The sequence below is a fragment of the Strix aluco genome, chromosome 12, assembly GCF_031877795.1.
Source record: "Strix aluco isolate bStrAlu1 chromosome 12, bStrAlu1.hap1, whole genome shotgun sequence".
NCBI lineage: Eukaryota > Metazoa > Chordata > Aves > Strigiformes > Strigidae > Strix > Strix aluco.
Genome location: NC_133942.1, coordinates 26,927,008 through 26,947,626, shown reverse-complemented (window position 1 = coordinate 26,947,626; position 20,619 = coordinate 26,927,008). Strand labels below are relative to the sequence as shown.

The following is a 20,619-nucleotide window of genomic DNA, read 5'->3' as shown; positions in this document are numbered from 1 at the left end:
GTCTGGGCTGAATGCAAGAAGTGTCTTCCACTGTTCTGTCAGCTCTGATAATGCTGTTACTACTGTTTACTCCTTTGTAAACTCTACAATGTTTTAGTTTTTTTCAAATGCTGTTATTTCTAAATTAGATGATGGAAAGCCTGGTAAGGCAGACTGCATATTTATTTTTGGCTTGAGTGCTGCCTGAGCAACTCTAAGCAGACTTCTTCCCCGTCTTGCTGCCACCCACTCATTCCTGACCTCCTGTAGTCCCCATCATTGTCCCAGCACAGCTGGTCACTTAGTTGCACAGTGAACAAGATCAGGGAGCTGATCCAGCTAAAAAGTAGGAACACCAGGAAAAAATAGGATTATCTTTCAACTGGATCAGTTTCCAAACTGTTTGATTACAAGCAGCTATACTGGCACAATGGAGAGGCTTATGAAGTACCTGCAACAGTGGCCTGGGGCAAGGGCTGCTCAAGATGTTAATGTCACTAAGTGTGTAATACACTACAACCCTTTGACTTTAGAACATCTGCCATCTCTGAACACTGGTTAAGTACAAAACAAAAAAATCAAGCATTTGAGACCTTAATTTTCCTCAGAGCTGAACAGATGTGGGATGTCACCCCTTCTCTTCATATGAACATTTGATTTTTTGTTAGATTCTTAATTTGATATAACTTATGTCCTTACTTTCATTTTGGTTATACTGCTAAAGGGCATTCTAAAAATCAAAGAGCTAAGAATATTCACATTTGATTGCCTTACTCTGGTCAATTAAGCTTGCTCAGGAGCACAGTCACAGACTGAGAGACTAACTTGCTGCACAGCGTGAGGGAAAATGTTGTTTTACTGCATTTTCCAACTACCCACACCATCCAAGAGTGTACAATATATAATCAAGGTAGAAATTTCCAGACAGTGTCAGCTCACAGAAAATCCATGGGAAAACTTCTACCAGCTTTAATAAAAATTTATTTTACTTAGATTGATTTCAATTGTAATTATTTTTACTTAAGCTAAAATCAAATAATATTTTAATGAAATAAAGTAATAACTGAAACACATAATCTTCCTTCTGGAAATTTTAGGGATCCGGAGAGTTCTGTAGTACTAAGCTGTGTGGCTGTGTTTACTTTGAAAATCAAAAATACAGGTAGTCAGTAGCTGAATTGTTACTGAATTGTTACTTAAAGTAGATTACTGAGTAACTGTAAAAGAATCTTCAATCACTTGTTAAATACCCGACTCATTTGTTCAGATTATTCTGGACTTGATCCAGAATGTCTAAAGATCAGCTAAAGGCTGATCTGCTGCATACTTGTGAGAGGTCTTTCTGAGCTCAGAGTACCTAGTCCCCGAACCAATGCAGTGTAACTCTCAGATGTCTAAAAATTCGGTTCGCTTCTGCACATCAGGGTTATCATATTCCAAGTATCCAAAACCAGAAGTGGGTGGGTTTTTTGTTGTGTTGCTTTCCCCCCCCGCCCCCCCCCCCCCCCCCCCCCCATTTTAAGAGCTAACATTGAAACTTCATAGATGTAAAGTAACTAATAATTTAAATGTTTCTGGTAAGCCCATACATCCATACATACCAGCTATTTGGTGGTACTCAGGGGTGTAACATTTCATTTAAATGAATGGCTAGATACATCTTAAGGCCATGCAGGTATCCTCAATGGAATTCATTGACTAGCACTTAGTGTTTTGTAAAGGTGAAGATTTTTTATGGATATACACCATCTTCATAAACTGGACTAGAAAGAAAAGGGTACAGAATCATAAGAGAAAAATCAAACAAATGTGCAAATCCTATGAATTTACTAAAATTCTGGAGATGGGTTTGGGAGAAGGGAGGTGCAAAGACTCCTTTTGGATGGAATAATATGTCACATTCCTGCTTTTATTATTAGTCTCTAAGAACGTCTGTAGTAATTGTGTTCATTTCTGCTACCTAAAATTCCAGATAGAAGAATACAGTGTAGTCAGCAGCCCTTCCCATTGCCACTTAATCTGAAATATGACTTAAGGAGATTAAAATAGTAAGCAGCACAACTGTCTATTTTGGGAGCTGGATCAAAGACTGTAAGTTTTGTCCATTTACTTCGGTTAAGAATCTCAATTGCATTCCTTAGAAACACTGACACTACCAATCCACAGGGTGCTGAGAGACACATTCCTTGGCTGAAGTTTCTTAGAAAAATTACAGTTCCTTTAAATTAACACATTAAAGTAAAAGATCACATTATAGTCACATAGCATGTGAGAAGAGACCAAGGCTGTTAAATGGCATGCATGAGGATCATGCAGCACTTCTCTCTCCAGGAAAGAGTGTAGGGATTGCTATTGGGATGGCAGCAGAGTTCTGACAGAGAAGAGGCACATGAAGTTTTTGGAAAGGGTAAATCCTAACGGTATCCATGCCCTAGGAAAAATGTGGAAACCTCCCAATGCTCTCTGTGGGACTAACTATTCTACTGGTGTAGAATGGAGGCTGAAGGTCACCAACTCACATGCAGTAAGCAAAAATCTCATGTTTAGTACGCATTCGATGTATATTTGGTGGTATTTGAAATGTTGTTACTTATTGGCCAGAAGAATGCTTTCACTGTTTCTTTTTTCTGTACTGACCTTGGTGTGCCCTAGAGAGCAAGATGTCAGCTGGAACCGGTTGGAATACTGTGTTTTTGGTGAAGGCAACACCCAGATACTCTCACCGTTATATTGCAGGGAACTGTAGTATGCAAGCAAGCTTGGGGATAATGAAGTACTTGCTACTCAGTGTGAGTAAAGACAACAGAATTGCAATCATAGTAGTCAATGGAACACAGAAGAGTGTTTTCAGCACTGCACACTGACATTTTGTTAGGAACATTTTTTAGAGCCTTATTGGACAAGCTACAGACAAAGATTTCTGAATACAAACATCTCATTTTAGTATCTAAACTTTCATGACTCTTTGATGTCATCTACTAAGAGAGCGATGTTATATTATGTTCCTTATAAAAAACCTGTTCCAAATTAAAAGAACAAGCTTTAGTTTCTATTCCCAGGTAAGCAGAAGGTAAGCATGATGGATAGAGAGCACAGTAGATTTTTATATGATGTGCCAGCTGGCTTTCTGTATAGTCTCTAGCACTGCAGAGGTCCAGTCACTAATGCTTTATGCTGGTAGCTGCATTTTTTATTTTAATATTCTAAGTCCCCTTCCTTCTTTTAGGTCTAGACTCTAATTTTACAACCTGCCCTGCTCATTTCTGCACTAACAGAAAAGCAGGCCAGAGAATTAACTGTAATCTAGTCACAGGTCCCTCCATTTGCTCTGTTCTCTGGAGGGAGGAATGCATCCTGTCTCTTAAACTCTCTACTGCTTCATGCAAAATATACAAAAACTGCTTTGGGGTTACTTTCAAGTGTCAGAGGATACTCTGTTTTTCTCTTGGTTGCAGTTAGTTCTTAACCTGAACAGCAGATTTGGGGGATGCTGCACAGATACAGTTTGTGAAAGTCGTCTTCTTGGTGGTTAACCTCTGCTCTAGGTCATGCTGCATCCAGTTTGCTCTCATTTGCATAAACACATGAAATGCAATTATATCTGTCAAGTTTCCTTGTCATTTAGCTAAGGACTGCTGTGTAGGTGACAATCTATATGTTGTCATAGACATAAACTATTTTAGTCAATACCAGTTATGAAATAGCAGTTACAAAATTGTACAGATGTTTGAAAGGTCTGAAAACTGCTGACTCTAGTGAACTGAAGAAGAGTGATATTGCAGCATTAATAGGGACTGGAGTCTAGGATTACACATTCAAAAAGAATTTAAGTAGCTACTAAGGGCTTGATTCAACACCTGTAGAAGGCTTTTGGGATTCTTGCATAATGTAATTCAGTAAGAAAAATACATGGTTTACAAATCACAATACTGGCACAATAAACTGGAGGTTAAAACTTCTCCATGTGTCCTAAAAACATTACTAATTCATATTGTTATTTCTTCCTCACAGTTTAGGCACTGAAAGCAATATACTGCTTCAGTAATGGTAATTTCAGAAGTGCAGTAGCTTTCATATCTTTCTGAAAACTATGATAACAGTTTTAACTAGTATTTATCATTCTTACAAGTGATTAAACTCCATAAAAAATTTCCTTGGAAGCTTGTCAGGTCTGGGGTGAAAGCACTGCCTGAATAATAACATTCAAAATATTTTGTTTGTAGTGAATAAGAATTGCCAAAACAATTCCCCCTTAAAAATAAGATCAGACTCTCTTTCATGTCCCTTCCCTTCCTACTGCCAGCCCCTAAAAAGGAAAACTTGAAGGCATTGGCACTGTCATCTTAAGTCCAAAAGTACAAGTGACATAAATATGAAAACTAGCAATTCTGCTTTACCACAACACAGAAAATGATCAGCTGCAAATATAGCTAATCAAAATACCTTCCTCTTAAATCATAAATATAATTTCTTAAAAGGTTTTTTGTCTGAAATCCTGTAAAATTTAATTATTAGTATTTATATAATAACTCATAGAATTCCAATCAAAGGTCAGTTCTGGACAGGTTTTAGGCTGAAGTCATGACAATTGCTTGGACAATAAATTAATTAGACCTAATTGCCTAGCAAATAAATTAGAATATTTTTTCAGCATAGTTTTTTTAGTAGTAGAACTAAGGAAGACACACACCTCTCCCACCCCAATTTGACAGAATCCCTAATTTGAGTGGCTTTTGGAAATGCAGATTGGCAAACATGGAATTAAACCTTAACTGATGTCCTTCAACACCCCTTGTGCATTGTTGCTGAAAAGGAGAAGAGTGGTGCTTGAAAGACTGAATAAAATCCTTCAGTCAGATACTACAGATTATTTTCAGACTGAGATGCAGAAAGTGGAGTCACAAGTGATTTAATATACACAAGATTTTAAAATGAAAAAAATAATCTCAGCAGTGTTTCTAACATACTTGTTTACAAAGTTAACATTAAGATATGAGAAAACATGCCAGTGTAGCAGAATTTTATGGGAGTTTGTCAAATCCAGAGGAAAAGCAAAGTCAAACATATGTGTTTTCTTTTTGTCCTTGGATCTGCTCTGTCATCATCTCCCCCATGGTTCAGTACCTTCCTCTGTAAGTAGTCTTCCATCAGTTTCACTTACTGAGTAAAGCAATATGCAAAATTAGAAAATGGTGTTTGGATCAAATATTTCAAAATAGCAGAAATTTTGAGGTTTCTTTAATAAAAATTGATCTTTCAGATGGGACATGCAGGTTTTATTTCAGAGAGCAATATGTGTTTAAACGCCTTATCCACTCATATTCAATATTTCCAGATTTCTTTTCTTGTCATTTCTGTTATTTACCTGATAGCTATTTGTTGTATTTGGAGCAACATCGTGAAGTCTGGAGGCCAAGTAGGAGCCCAGATATAAACACCATTGTTGGTAAAAGATGGAAATGGGTTTTACTGGACTGGGCAAGCAAATCAGAGAGGACAGGAGAATGTGTATTTTTAGGAAACAACTCCTCTTTCCACAACCATGAAGCAACCATGTTGTATTCGAAGCATTTCAGCAGGAGCAAAAGCTTTCATTAGCTGATCATAATGGCTATGTGTAAGGGTGTGCAGTCCTATGCAGTTAATGCTTCCTGGGAATATTACCAATTGTAACAATTTTTTAAAAATTAAAAGGAACAAGCAAGAAAGATATACTTGAAAAACAGTACATGTTTCTAGGAGAAAGGTATGAAGTGTGAAAACGGTAATTTTTTTACTTGGAACATAGACATTAAATATTTTTTTGCAAGAATTGTAATTCACGTTTGGCCATTTGCCAAAGCAGTGAACTTTATCACCCAGTCTTGGCATGTGCAGATGGATGGCCCCTTCTGTCTCTTTTGCCAGTTATTGCTCACATTGCCAGGAAATCTTAATCATGTTGCTTGGAAGTGGCTGCTGGCCCATCCACCTGCTGCCAAGCTATTCCACTGTATAAGGAGTCCAATTTAGCTTCAGCAAACAGTCTCTTAGCTCTCTCTAACATATAAGAAAAAAGGTCACTGTGCTAAGGCCACCCTAGTTGACCATATGGTGTTATGAGCTACATCGTCAATATTGCACTGCTGTTGATGCAACCCTATTATTAACCCTGAAGCTCCACATGGATTTGGCATGACTAGGTTTTCCAAAATGAAATGTGCAAAATAAACCTAGAGTGAACCACAAAATAAGCAGAAAAGAAAAATGTTCTCTTAAATAATTAATGTTTTTATTGATAGCTATTTTCCATTAAAACTACATATATTAAAAAAAACCCTATAACCTCCTCTAGTTTGAGAGAAAAAGGAAGAAAATCAGTTAAGCAATTAGATTGCACTGCCACATTATCAAGAAATGTTCTCTATGTTCAAGTTTCTCAAGTGTCATATGAGTTCAGCCACTATTCATACAGTAGTAGACAGAAGAATGTAATGGCTAAGTGAAGTGAATTACAATCCTCTGGTGAATTTAAGCTCCTCATTAAGAAGTTCAGTCACTTGCATTAGTAGAAATATTGAAACTCGTTTCATGCATGGATAATTCCTTTGTCGATCAAGTTCCCATTATTGTCTCTCTTCATGGGAAAAAGCAAAGGGTCTTCAATTAGTTAGACTACAGTTATATTTTGGACTCTGTGGTGAAAATTTATGTCTGACATATTTGTAGATCTTTCCAAGTGCCGAAAGGAAGAATAATTGTTTTAGATGATAGAAATTTTGCTGCATACACACACTGTATTTCTGAAACACAGCCACTCAGAAAGTGGCAGCAAATACATTTGTAGAACTTTTCCTAATAATAGATAACATAGATCATTAGTGTAACTGGTTAGTACCCTAACATCTGAACTTTCAACTTCCAGGACTTCTTGGACCAATATTTTGGTATGTCATAAAATCTAGCTCCTGAATCCCTGTTTAAACCTAACTAGAAGTGATCTGAATTTCAAGGTTATGAACTCCACTGAAGTAAATCAGAAATATTAATGGTTTTTAGTCTTGTTTCATTAGGCTGTAATCATGATATATTTGTGCATATGAAGAAGAGAATGAGAATCATTCTCTTCAGTAATTTTTTGACCCAATTTGAAACCAACTTTATAGAGAGAAAGAGGTATCAAATATTAAATTCCTACATGTTTTCTGAAAATCAACAGTTAGATAGAGAAGAGACACCCTTGTAGCAACACATTTGCTATTACGTTCACATAGGGTTCAAGTCAACATTTAATTCTAGCACCTTGCTTATCCATAAAACTTAGCTATTACCTTGCACTCTGTTGTTTGGAGATAATCAACTGCTCATCAGAGAGGAAAACTCAGAGAGGACTGGTTTGTGCTTGACTTCAACTCATGCAGACATTGTGGATGCAATTAACTCAAACCATTTTGTCCCTGGAATTTGATCTTGTTTGAGCACCAATACCAAACACTTGTATTAGTAGTAGTAACTTCCCACTTGGTGCACTGAGTAGCCCTGGGCCAATCACTACCTGATCCATGAGCCTGTCTGCACTAGCTAGTGCAGACACAAGAATACCCCTGAAACAGTCACAGCATGTATGCAGAGCAAGGCAAAAATAGGCTAGGTAGCAGACATGAAGAGGTGACACTAATGCAGGACTGGGGAGAGAGACCATGGTGTACACCTCAGACTGAAGAGGGTCCTACCTAGCAAGGGTTGTGTGAAGTACATGAGGAAGCTCGAGTGTGCTGAGACGTCCATGGGTACCATGGGGGCACTAAGTCATGGGGTAATTCAGGAATATAGACATGCTGTAGAGATGAGGAGAAGGAACTGAGAACCTTGGGACAGGAATGTCATGGAAGTACAGCTGGAGTTTAGGACATGAGGAGTTTAGGATATGTAGTATCTAAGTGACTGGGAACCAAACTTACTTAGTTCTGCTGCTCATCTTAAATTCAGCCACCCCTCAAACCATGGTTTGTAAGTAGTGCACAATTTATGAGATACTTAATTTGTCTATCTGAGGAGAGTGGAAGGCAGAGTGTGTTCCAGTTGAGTTTGAACTTGTAGTTGGACATTTTAGCCAAGGAGTTTCAATCACAGGAACAGATTTTACTGTGCCATTCTGTCCCATGAAAGGAATTGAGTTTGCTATCTTAGCTTTCTGTCTATGCTGGAAAATTATAATTTTCTCTCAAACTAGAAGTAAGATGGGTTACTAGTACCCTGCGAGGTTGTTGGCTTTAGTCTGTGTTCATTTGTCATTTAGTATAAATCCAAATTACTCAGAATTAATGGAAAGTTAAGGCACAGATTATTATTACACTGAATATGCTTCGAGGAGCTAAAAAGGTGGTCTTCTCTACATTTTTAGTATTTATTGTAGACATTAAAGAAATGTTAGATAGTAAAAGTGATATTCACCTTCAATGTCAAAGGTTCTCTATCTCTGTATTTTAAATGGCTTTTGAATTTTCCATGTTTCTTGCATTTCTAATAGTTTTTCAGCTTCAGGTAGAAATTATCATTTTGGTAGTTTTTCAGATCTGTTATGGTATACTCCATGTACATTGCATTTTATTGAGGAATTTTATCTAGGCTTTGGAGCATCTGATATACCCAACACATCTTTTATGTCTCCATAATACGACTGGGGAATAAAGAAAACATAACAGCTGTTCAAATTTCTGTATAACCCATTCCTATGATCTATATTATAATCTTAAGGTGTTAGCACTGTAATACTTATAACATAGGAGAACTGGATGACAACTAGTACGTTACTTTCTCTTTTGGGGAAAAACTGTCCTGCTCAACTTCCAGCTTCAAGACTGTTAAGTAAAAAGTGCTAGCTCAACAGCATGCATTTGCTTGTCATTTACTGTATAATTCTGCTCTACACCATGAAGTGGAATAATGGAATATATTCCCACCTAGTTTTATATTTCCAGGAGAAGAATCAAAATAAATAAAAGCTTAAGTCTAAATATTTTTCACATGCTTTTAGAAAGAATCATCTTCAAAAATCTAAAAAGAATCATCAAGCTCAACTTCAGGGATGTTATTTCTAGGTGCTTATTTCTGGTCTTTTTCTGGGATGCTGCTTTTAGATAATGAACTTTTGCCAAAAAACACCAAACTTATTTGCAGCTATATAAATATAAAAGAAAACCATAGCATTTCAAAAACACTCTGTGGTTTTTTAAGAATAACCTCTGTGTGTGTGTTTTAAATGTGATGTTGTGTTTGTTTGGTAATGCGGTCCATCTTATTCTACATAATTAAGTATAAAATAAGAACCTATAATATGTATTTATGTACATAACTTGAACAAAAGGATTTGCATACACCTATCTACAGTGATTTACCTGCTGAAGGCTAATTCTTATAAATTCTTCTTTTTGTAATGTAATTTATTTTACTGCATAGGCGAATAGAATGATACAGAGAAAATTGTAGCAGAGTTGTTTATTTGCTGGTTACAAATAAATGAGAAGGACTTTTACACACCATCTTTTAAAGGATGGTTCCCTTATAGGCAATTGCTTGTGCTAAAGCAAGAACAAGCAAACTCCAAGGTAGAAGGATATTCAGGTAAAATATGTGCTATGCTTACTGAAAGCTGTCTCCACTTGACAGCATTAAAAGGCCTCTCATGAAGGGCTAAAAACTTCACTGCCCTTCCTTAGTGAGGATTAATGATTTATTTCCATTTGCATATGCCATTGTGGCAAGCAGATTTGCCTCACTGAGAAGTGAAATGAGTAAAAAGACTCCTTGAGTTTACTAGGTGTGGCCACCACACTGGAGCTGATTTGGAGAAAGACAGAACTAGCTGAGTTATGCTGATGAATCAAGTGGTAAAACAAAGAAGGCAAGGTTTCGAGAACAGGGAATTATGTTATCTTCTGGACAAAGCTGGTGTGGCTGAGGTGGGCCTGGGAAGGGAGAACAAGGGGAGCGAAAGGTGCAGAAATACACATCAACATAAATGGATAGTTGGAATTAGAGTTGCACTGATTTAAAACTGACAGGAGATGAGGGTCTGAGTTCAACATAATGGAATATCAGGGCCTTTAACCTTGTAACTACTCTCTATAGCAGATCTAGTTAGGCTGTGGATAGCCTCTAGAAGAAAGCACAGTAGAGTTTTTTGCATTTTTAGAAATGTACCTGCTCTGCTTTTTAAATCAGTCTCTCTCTTCAACATACTATGAATTTAGGCGTATCTGCTAGTGCTAATGTGACATATGGCCTGTCTTTTCTGGCCCACAAGCAAGGTTTTGAGCTGCAGAAGCAATGAGCAAACAAGTGATGTCTGTTGACATAGGAGTACTAGGTCATGAGGGGAAAGGGGGATGTAGAGTGAAGTGACTGACCTTGCTATAAATGGTGCCACAGAGAGTGGGGGTAGGAGGATGTGAGCTGGCATAAGGCAAGACCTGTGACTGAAAGAATGGGGGTGCAGCGACTTCCTCTCTCTGTCTTGTGTTTGTATCTAAGGTGAACTAAACTTTAAGCACACAATGGAGTCTGAATAGATCTGGGCAAAAATGATGTGAGAAGCCTCAAATGAAAGTCAGTGCTCTGATTTTTGCTTCTCTCAAAAATACAGAATGTGATTAAGGTTTCTAAATAACTTCCTGAGTTTCAGCGACTGTTAAGGATGTGCAGGCCTTGCTGCCTGGTAAGCCAGCCCAAGTTATGGCATTAATTGAAATTTACAGTTCTCGTGTTTTAATTCAAGGATTTTATCTTGTTCAAAATGAAATCCAAGGGAAAGTTTAATGTGCGGAATCAAGGAAAGGTGGCCCTGCCTCCTATAGATTGAAATCACTGTGCCTATTACATGTAAAGCATTTTTATAGGAAATGGCTTCTAAAACTGTTAATACGAATTAACATAAATGCAAAACACAGCTACTGAAAGAGGCCATACTTCTGTGAATGTGCATATCTTGCTTTATTTCCAGCTAAGGAGAAAGTTACATTTAACCCCTCCGGACTTAGAGGATTAGAAATGCAGTTAGATAAGAAGGGAAACTAATGCATGCTATGTATGGCTCAACAACGAAGGCAAACGTGGAATTGCCTTTGTCAATCACATTAGAGGTTTTAAGAAATGCAGTTGTGTGATGCACCGTCATACTCAAGTTGCACAGATACTGACATCATAATGTGCAGTGTCACAAATGCATAGGAAATGGTTGTATAACTATGTAAATTATAAAGATCCTCCACAGTGCTTCTCTACAAAGCATACTGCAGATGTATCTCTTTCACTCAAAGGTACTCATCACACTTCAGGTGAAAGGCAGCTTACATTAGGCAACTCAGAAAATGATAGCTTAAACACTGTCAGATAGCTAGAAATTTTTATTCATAGTTGGAGACTGAATCTATTTTATAGAATACTTCCAGCCGAAGAAGATTATAAGTGATATCAGTTCAGTGTATATTTTCAAACTAATACATTTTAAAATTAGCTTCAGCAGAAGTTTTGTTGAAGGTCAGATTACCTTAAGTCTATAGTCTCAGAATGTATAGGTTTCCACTGAAAAATGTTTGTTGTAGTTACAAACAACTATATTTTCCAATAAACACAGACAGTTGTAAATGCCATATTTTAAGGGAACGTAACACTCAATCCCCAAACCCCAACATGTTGATGACTAAACAGTCAATACTACTTAATTTTTATAGCATAAACATTTCAAAAAAAGTTCATGATCACTATTTGTGTTTGATAGGATATTACCTTTTTTCTTTCCTCCATGTGTATTTCCTGGGGTGATGATACAAGAAAGCAACAAAAATGAGAGAAGTTGCAAACTGTTCATTTCTTCTTTCTCTGAGAGTTGGGGAATGCACTGCTAAATTCTGCCAAGAGATGGGAAAAGGAGAATTATCAATGCTTGGCAAGAAATTCTTTGCCCATTAATCATTAACCTTGCTCACTGCTCCAGTCCTTCCTTTTATGGAAGTGAAAATGGAATTTGCCTGTTTCCAGCCTTCTTCTTTTTTATTTCATGCCACTTGTGCCAGAAATAATTTGGAACTGGATCCTCCTACCTTGCTCAACAGTGCTTGGCTCTGAACACAGCAAACTTGAGGGCATTTGTTCTCTGAAATACTGCTAAAGGCCATGGGTAGCCAGCTTGAATGTGGTGGGTCAACAGCTTAGTCTGAACACATTGCAAAATAACCATAAGAGCTGAAGGTTAATCTAAATATTTCATTAACATAGATAAATCCCAGTGGGGGAAACATCAAAATTCTATATATAATAAACACTTCTCTTCAGTCATAAAATTGGTATCAGATTTTGGATAATCACAAAAATGTTTCCTTTCAAATTAAGCGAACAATTTTTATCACATAAGAAATTTACTAATAAAGCACAATTAACCAACATCTCTCTCCACTTCTGGTAAAACAACCATAAGGAAGTGTATGCAGTAAATGTAGGAGTAATTTCAGAGAAGAAGTTACTACTAATATGATATATTTTATATTGGAAATCAAATAAGAATCTTAATTACAGCAGTGTGTGTAAATGCCTCAGTGAATAGGTGCGTACTGCAAAGTGTGAGAGGCAAAAAATACTCTTGGATAGGCAGCAAGTATTACTACTAAGTGGGATCTTGCACTTGAGCAGGACCAAATGCTGTCCTCTGGACCTTGTTAGCATCAGTCTGGAACATTACAGTTTTCCCACATCAGTCAATGTTCTTGAGACATACTCTAGCTCATCTTAAAGGAACTAGGTGCCAATTATGATATAGCCATCGCACCAGAGGCCTTAGCGTGGGCTGCAAATCAACCTGCATTTCCACTAATCATTGGACTGCCAGCTTATGTGCGTTAATGTTGCCAACCTCCATTGCTACCTGCATACCTGAGCTAGTATATCATTAGCCAGATGGGTCTATACTATACCTCACTTCCGTGCTTTGACAGCATTGCGTAATTTTCCTTAGAAATAGGTCTCTGGCACAGTAAACTTTCTCCCAGGTTTTGAATGACTAAGAAACTCTCATGTGCTCAGGAGGGGGTGATTAGTGTAAATTCTTTGTTAAACTTAGTGTTAAGGATTTGCTGTTAGTAATAGCAAATAGAGACAATATTTTAAGAACTCTAGAACTACCTGTGTCAGACTAAACAACTGAAACAGAACTTTTAAACTTGAAAAAAGTGTATTTTGAGTATTTGGTGACCTCCAGATTTTTTATGAAGCCTCCTATAACTACTAAATATAGAATGTGTGAAATCATAGCCATACCATCCCAGCCTGAGGAAGTTTTCATTGTTTTATTGTTTTTATAATTAAGAACTATTTTAAAGTGTCCCAATTAAAAGATTTTTCTCTCTTTTAGAAGACAGTAAGTCTCATAGGACCCATATACCATAGCAGAACTAGTATGTTAGACTACAAAAAAAATTAATCTCAGCAGGAAAACACTGCTGACATATTTGATGCATTGTTCTGGCATACAATACTCATGGAGAGTGGCTCATGGTGCTGGATGTTGCATAAATAAAGGAGAAAAATACAGATCACTTCCTTTCCTTGCTCACTCCAAAGAGCTTCAAGTCTAAGATACATCAGACAGCTAGAAAACTCTACAAGCAATCTCTAAGGTCACACCAGTCACCACAGCTGGCAGTGGTCTTGAAACACCAACATCTAAAGAGTTGTCAGGACTGATCAATCAGTGTCTTTGTGCGAACGTATATTAATACAGAAATACAGAAACTGAAGTGGTATGATCAAAATGACTGGCTGATAAATACTGTTCACAGCAGAATTTTCAGTGGATGTGAACAAGAAAAAGATTTGCAGTGATTGAGACAGGAGATAGAACCTGGACAAGAATTTAGGCTGCGATGGTGGGCAGGAAACGCTGTATTTTAGCAAAGTTAACACTAGTGGAAATTACTGGTGTAATTTAGCACAGTCTTGCCGTGAACTTAGAAAAATGTAAACTGAAGATGATGTGAAGATTACAGAATTGACTGACAAGTTGAATGGTGATACTAGCCACAGTAATCAAGAAAGTAGAGAGCATTTAGGGGAGAAAGATTATAAACTCTATTTTCCGCAGACAGGAATTGTTCTGGAACAGGGTGGTAGATCTGTCAGGTACAGAACAGGCTGTTGGATCTTTGTAAGGAGATTGCCTGGAAATAAAGACTATAGGGATCAGTCTTTGGATTTACTGCTCACTAGAGAACCCATGTAGGAAACCAGAATAGCATTATGAGCATCTTATGAAGGATTGCTTAAAGTGGTAAGAGGAAAATTGGGAAAAGGAGGAGTTGCAAAAGGAGGAACCTGCCTTCCTCCTTGCTATCTGTATTACTTCGTTTGACAATCCTGTGTCAGTCATTGCTAGTATTAATTTATCTTTTCAGTGTTGACAGAGTATCAGCAATAATGGTGAGAGAAATAAGCAGTATTGTGGAAATAATTTGAATGAGAGATTCCACAGTGCATATTCCAGATGAGATTCTGTAGCACAGAATTACATGCTATGGCACATTAGTCCACAGAGAGCAGATGCAATTGTGTTCTGGAGGTAGGAGCTGCTCCCAATGGCCTCTATAGCATTGTCACACAGTATATTTTTGGAGTGTGGATTCATTGTTTGTTTTTTTTTTTTCCCCTAAGTCTCTTCTCCATTTGGTTTACATGGGTAACTCCAATTACCTTTATTATCTACTCATAAAGAAAAGAATGGCTCTCCTGCAATGTAATGAACGTTAGATGTAAAAGGCTCCTGATCAATAATTTTCCTGTAAATCCAAATATTGAAATCATAACCTTTGCCATCTTCAGTGTGTTTATCTGGTCACTTAGTGAAGTTACCTACTTTGTTTGAGCTGCTCTCTCTCAGCTTGATTAATTGTTATGTTTGCATAGCATATAGAATAATCTATGAATATATAACCTGAATTGGTTTAGGAATTAGTTCCTTATATAAAAAGTATAACAAGAGTCTTTGGTACATTATGAGAGTAGAAAAAATGGAGACAGGTATTTGTGAGAAGGGAGTGTGCAATAGCTACTTGGAGTTACTTGCTGCATGTTGCATCACATATTCAAATGGCTTTTTTCAGCCACCTTTGAATCTGTATGAGGTGCAGTGAGTGGGAGCTGCAATATTCTGGGTGAAAATCATTGCAGAAAAAAGAGGATCCTCTGGCAAAAAGAGGATGCTCTGGGTCTTCGTATTAGTCCACTGGTCAGTCATAGAGAACACTGTCTGAATTAAACTGGATACTTATGAGACACTAATAGTTGTCTGCTGGTCTGCCAGGGCAATATGAACTGTAAGACTGCTCTGCTACAGTTCTGTACCACTGGCAAAGACAGAAATTCCAACAGCTGAATACAACACAGGTACTAGAAGATCAGGGAATAGAAATCTCCAGGACTGTAAAGAAAGGTGGGAGATCGATATAGGAAAATGACACCTGGAATATGCAAACTACATTGTGTCCTGATTGGACTTTAAAGAGTGAGTGGAAGGTTTATTCTTTAGCTTTGGGTATGCTTGGTACTTGTGCTCTGGGTAAGGCAAGTGGGTAGTTTGGTATTTGCAAAAACCCTGATTCTTAAAAAAATATCTGACATTAAGTTCTTAAATTTAAGGTTTAAATATGTTAACCATAAAATTTAAAGGATGGATTTTAAAAAAGTAGTTATTCTTCTACCAAGTGAGTAGATCTGATCTCTCTTTTCCTTAACACCCAGCATTTGCACATTACTTCATTTTCCACATTGAAGTCACTCACACCTACTGTAGTGATCTGGATTTTTTTTAATACTAAATTTAACAATGGATAATCCAGACTGCTCTTCTTTGAAACAGATTGAACACAAATTTTGTATTGCATGGAGGCTAGTGCTTTGCCTACTTTACATGAAATAGAACCTTTTCTTAAACACACAGCATCCAAAACCAAATTTCTAGCTTATGTGGCTGTGTTTATATTACAGTTTGCATATACTGTAAGAGGGCTTGATAACCTTCTCTCTTCTGCTGGAGATGCTGCTTGTACAACATACACCCAGGAGGTATACTCTTAATAAGAATCCCCATCTGCTTCTTGGCTTATGTTCCAATTATAGTTAGACCTCTTGCACATATTGACATCTATAATAAAATTGATGGTTTCACTATTGGGAAGCAGCATGTGACTAATGGTGCATTGCACCATGCAAGCTTTTGCTTAAATATATCGTTCTAATCAAATTAAATAAAGGACTACAGAGCAGAAATTTGTCAGTCATACAGTCCTGGTTTTTTTCCTGACACCACACTTCATCAAGATGGTTTTCAATCACCTGAAGACCAATAACACTGTAGCACAAGATGTTCTTTCAGGTTTAGAAGAGATTTTATGGGCCAGAACTTCAGCTGGCATAAATTGGCTTCTGTGCAGCTATAATGATTTTCACCAGCTGAGGATCCACCCTATGTTCCTATAATTACCCACTGGCATCTGAAAAAAGAATCATGTGATGGTTATGCTAATAAATCTGAGGTTATAGAGCAAGAAAATTTTTATGTGGTTGAATTTTTAACGCAATTTTTAAAATACAGAATTTAGTCTGCCTGTTTCATCTTTCCTAGGATTTTTTTTTAATATCAAATAAGTCTGAAGAGACATTTTTAGATGGACTTTTGTGTGTGGATTCATGGCCTATGTCAAACATACAGCAGCTGCACATGAGTCTGAAATCTCCTTTACAGCAATAGCTATTGAGCCATCAGACTTTTCAGTATTAAATAACTGATCAGCAAACTTTTCTGATATGAAAGAAAACCACTCATTTGCATAGGCATAGTCTTGTGAAATATGAGTTTCTTCTGTAAGATGCATTTCATACTCTGTAGCCCCTGATAAGGTCATCTTTCTTCCAGGACTCATCACCCAGAATATTGTCCGATTTTCCTTGGATGCACATCTGGGGCTAGGAATAGCATTCTTGCAATTTTAAATTTTCTTGCAAATTTGACACATTCTGTATATGTGTGCCTTTTAATAGTTTTAAAAATATGCTCCACTGAATAGTTTGTATTATAAACAGCTGTAAACAAAGAGAACCCAAATACAACTGCCAAGCATGAATATAATTGTACAATAAGTGGGTCATCTGCTCCTACTTCCAACTTAAAAAAAAGGTATTTCGTAGTTTGTTTCCTTCAATGTTAGCCTAGTGCTTTTTGTAACAATGCATTACTTGGTTAGTTGCCTTAAAGGAATGCTACTTCTTGGTTTATGTGTCTGTCTGTCTTCCTCATGGGTATGCTGTTGTCACCTGGGGTATGTCTCTGAAAGCTTAATAAGCCAGAAAAGCACAGATTAGATGAAACAAATAAAAGGGGAGAACAAATCCCAATAAATCTGAGCTGCCCATGCTCTTGCATTATGTGTAGAATATGGTGTGCTTGCCTCTTACTCCTGCCTTAAAATAGGTAAGGAGCTGGCCCACTCGCTGACTTTAGTTACAATTAGTTTGATTCTTCAGTAGACTGGGCTAAATTTCTGCATGGTTATACACTACTGGAAAGGGTAATACAGCTGTAGACTTTTTTCCACCTGCATTCTGTTTTATTTTGGATTTTCACTATTGTCAGAGCCCTATTTCAGGGATGATTGTATGGCCTGTAAAATTTTGCACTGAATTTATCATTGTTAGAGCAGATTTTCATAGACATAGACATCTGTAACGTGTAGGAAAGCTTCCATGAATCAGCACTGCAATGTCAATAATGTAAAGAAGATGTGCTTTTGGAAACCCCAGCATGCCTGCTGAGGACATTTCCCTTCACTGGGCTGTGTAAGAAACAGCTAAGCATGTGCAACAAACCTCATTGGAAGACTGAGACCCAACCCAACCTCCTTTTTTCTTTTTTTTCCTCCCCTGAGGATTGAGCTTTATGGTTTTGAGCAAAAACAACAGAAGTGCAATGAGTTTTGAAGCTGCCTTGCCTGTTCACCTCCATCACATCAAACGGAAGCACATCTGAAAGAGATGAATACATGGTAAAACAGACAGTGTGCTCTCCCTTCCCTTTCTAGCTACTGTACTTAGGAGGGAGACTTTTTAACAACAAATAGAAAGCAGACTTGTTTCAGAAATTGATTGATGGTTCTTATGAATAAAGAAGACAGCAAAAACAAGACAACTAGGACTTATTGTAGGCAACATATTTGAAGAGGATACACTTGAAAGCACTTAAAACAAAAGGCAGAGAACCATGCCAAAGGAACTTGAAAGACATTAAACGTTCAAGTGCTGACTGATGATGACTCTTAGGAGTTAACATGCTCACGAGAGCAAAACCTGGATCTCTGTGGAGCTGCTGTCACTGAAATTGAGTCTTTATGAAAAGGGAAGAACAAACAGACAAGAAAGCTGAAAGAAGAATAGGATTAAAGTACACAGAGTGTATTTTGTCTACAAACAAATAGATCTGAACAGTGAAACAAAAATATCTTTGACAATAAAGAAAAACAATGAGAAACACAAACCTGTTATCTGAATAGGTAAAAGTCTTCACAGCATAGCCAGACTAATCAGTAGTAAAAAATATTTCCAGTCAGTCATTTCTTCTGTATCTGCTAACTGCATGATTTTCAGCACCTGTGTCTGAAACAAGTGGTTCTGTCCACCAGAGCTAGGAGGCAATTTCAGGAGTAATACTGAAGGTTTAGGTTAAAGAAAACCCTCAAACCTTTCCTTGCAACATTCTTTGTTCCTTTCTCATCTCCCCTCACCCTAGTGTCTTCTTGCTCCGACTCGGGAGCTAGCACGTTTTGACTTTCTGCATTGCAATATTGTAATCGTTATTAGTGAGTATAAGGAATGGGAGGATGAGGAAGAATACTGGGGGAAGCAGGTGAAGTGGTTAATTATCAACCCCAAATATTTTGTTTGTTCCATGGCCTGAAACAGTTCTTGCTAGTCTTAGCAGCACTTAGATACTGGATTGGCTAGACCCTTGGATCTGATGTATTGTGACAGTTCCTACATTTCTACAAGATTAGAGAAGATTATAGGACAGAAAATTGGCTTACTTGAGGGATGAAGAAGCCTTAATGCTTTGAGCATCAGTTAGGATAAACATACATATAAAATCTTCTCCAAGCTTTTTGAAAATCCTGTCTGAAAAACTGCCTGAAAATATTTTCAGGAGCTTTTTCTTCCAAAAATGTCTGGAGCTAGGCAGAAGAAAGGAGCAGTAAAACAATATTGCAAGTATTTAACCTTTTTGAATCTTAACATTTCAACTTAGGTTCATATTCTCTTTGGCATATAGATTTGAATCAGTTTGACCAATCTTAATTGATTTGGGACAAGCAATGTGATCTTTTTGATGGGATTTATGTCAGCAGATTTTGTAATCAGCTGCCTGCTTTTATTCCTTGGCAATTCTGCAGGTGTAACAAGGGCATTTGAAAGTTCAGTGTGGCTTCTCAGTCTGCCTACTGCTGTCATGATGGGAGCTGTGGTCCTTGGGATTGGATTTTATCAGGGTTATGCTAGTGGCAAGCTTTTCTGGAAAATGCACAAACTTATGCTTATTTCCTATGCTAGGATGAACATATCTAAAATTTTCTGGTTTATTTCTAAAGGTAGGGCTATAAGACTGCATGGAATTACTTTTTATCCCAAGTGACCGGAAGTGTTCTGCAAATCGACACCATTAAAGAATACGACTGTCAGATTGTAGCTGATAATAAGCAGTGCATTATCTGCAGATTATGTTTTAGGCCCCTGAGGGAATGTATAGGAAAAGCTTTTGCCAGATGTAAGCTATGGATCATTCGTCATTCTCTGACACTGAAGAATCTCAGACTCCTTCATGAGCACCAAATTTATTTGAAATTGAAAACTATATACATCCCAGCCACTTAAAATACAAGTTGATATCTTAAAATGAAAAGACCAAATGTGCCTCTAGGTAGGAATGGTTAATTACATTTTTTGCATGGCTGGCTGAGTAATACATATGCTCGATACACAATAATGAGCAAAATGTAACAAATTAAGCTGGAGGAGGATGGCCTGGCATTATCTCCCCACATATGCCCTGTCAGGATAATCCCAGTTCAATTCACAAGAAAACAGCTAAAAAGGCAGAAAAGTCCTTAGACAAAGACTTTGGCAGAACTCTTCAGACAATTGAAGGTTCTTTTAGCCAGTTTCTAGATAGTCTGTGCAGTCAGGTTGCCCTCTGTATTCCCATTACTTCCCTTCTGGCTGCTGAGAGGGGGGATGCTGTTGTTCCCTTCAGTCCTACAACAGATTTCTGTATTATTAGAACCAGATTTCATTTAACAAAAGAAATTATTATGTACAGAAAATGCGTGTCTTGTTGTTCTTGGCAGGGCAGAAGAAGGTAGGAAGGATTTATTTGCAGAGGTATGGTACATATTTCCCTGAGTTCGTTTGAGAAACAAGTTTCCTAGAGACAGCTATTCCTCTTTGAAGATTTCCCCCTGTATGTTGTACTATATAAAATTCAGTGCTGAATGATAGCTTCTTTATTTCAGTGACAATTGTATGTTGGAAATTAACTTGCTCAAGAGATAATTCATGCAATGGGTAAGTTCA

The 20,619-nt window shown here is 37.4% G+C and overlaps 1 protein-coding gene across 3 annotated transcripts in view; it reads right to left on the bottom strand.

Moving 5' to 3' along the window:
* The window catches only part of LIPC (lipase C, hepatic type), a 63,747-nt gene extending 45,179 nt beyond the window's left edge, over positions 1 to 18,568 (bottom strand). The window contains exons 1-2 of one of the 3 annotated variants that reach the window (XM_074837110.1): positions 18,534 to 18,568; positions 11,746 to 11,867 (exon numbers count right to left, since the gene is read on the bottom strand). In XM_074837110.1, the coding sequence (XP_074693211.1) occupies positions 11,746 to 11,827 (82 nt within the window). In that variant the 5' untranslated portion in view covers positions 11,828 to 11,867; positions 18,534 to 18,568. Of the gene's footprint in view, positions 1 to 11,745; positions 11,942 to 18,533 lie in introns of those variants that run through there. The other 2 variants (XM_074837111.1, XM_074837112.1) reach the window with 2 other exon arrangements.
* Positions 18,569 to 20,619: the final 2,051 nt, after the last annotated feature.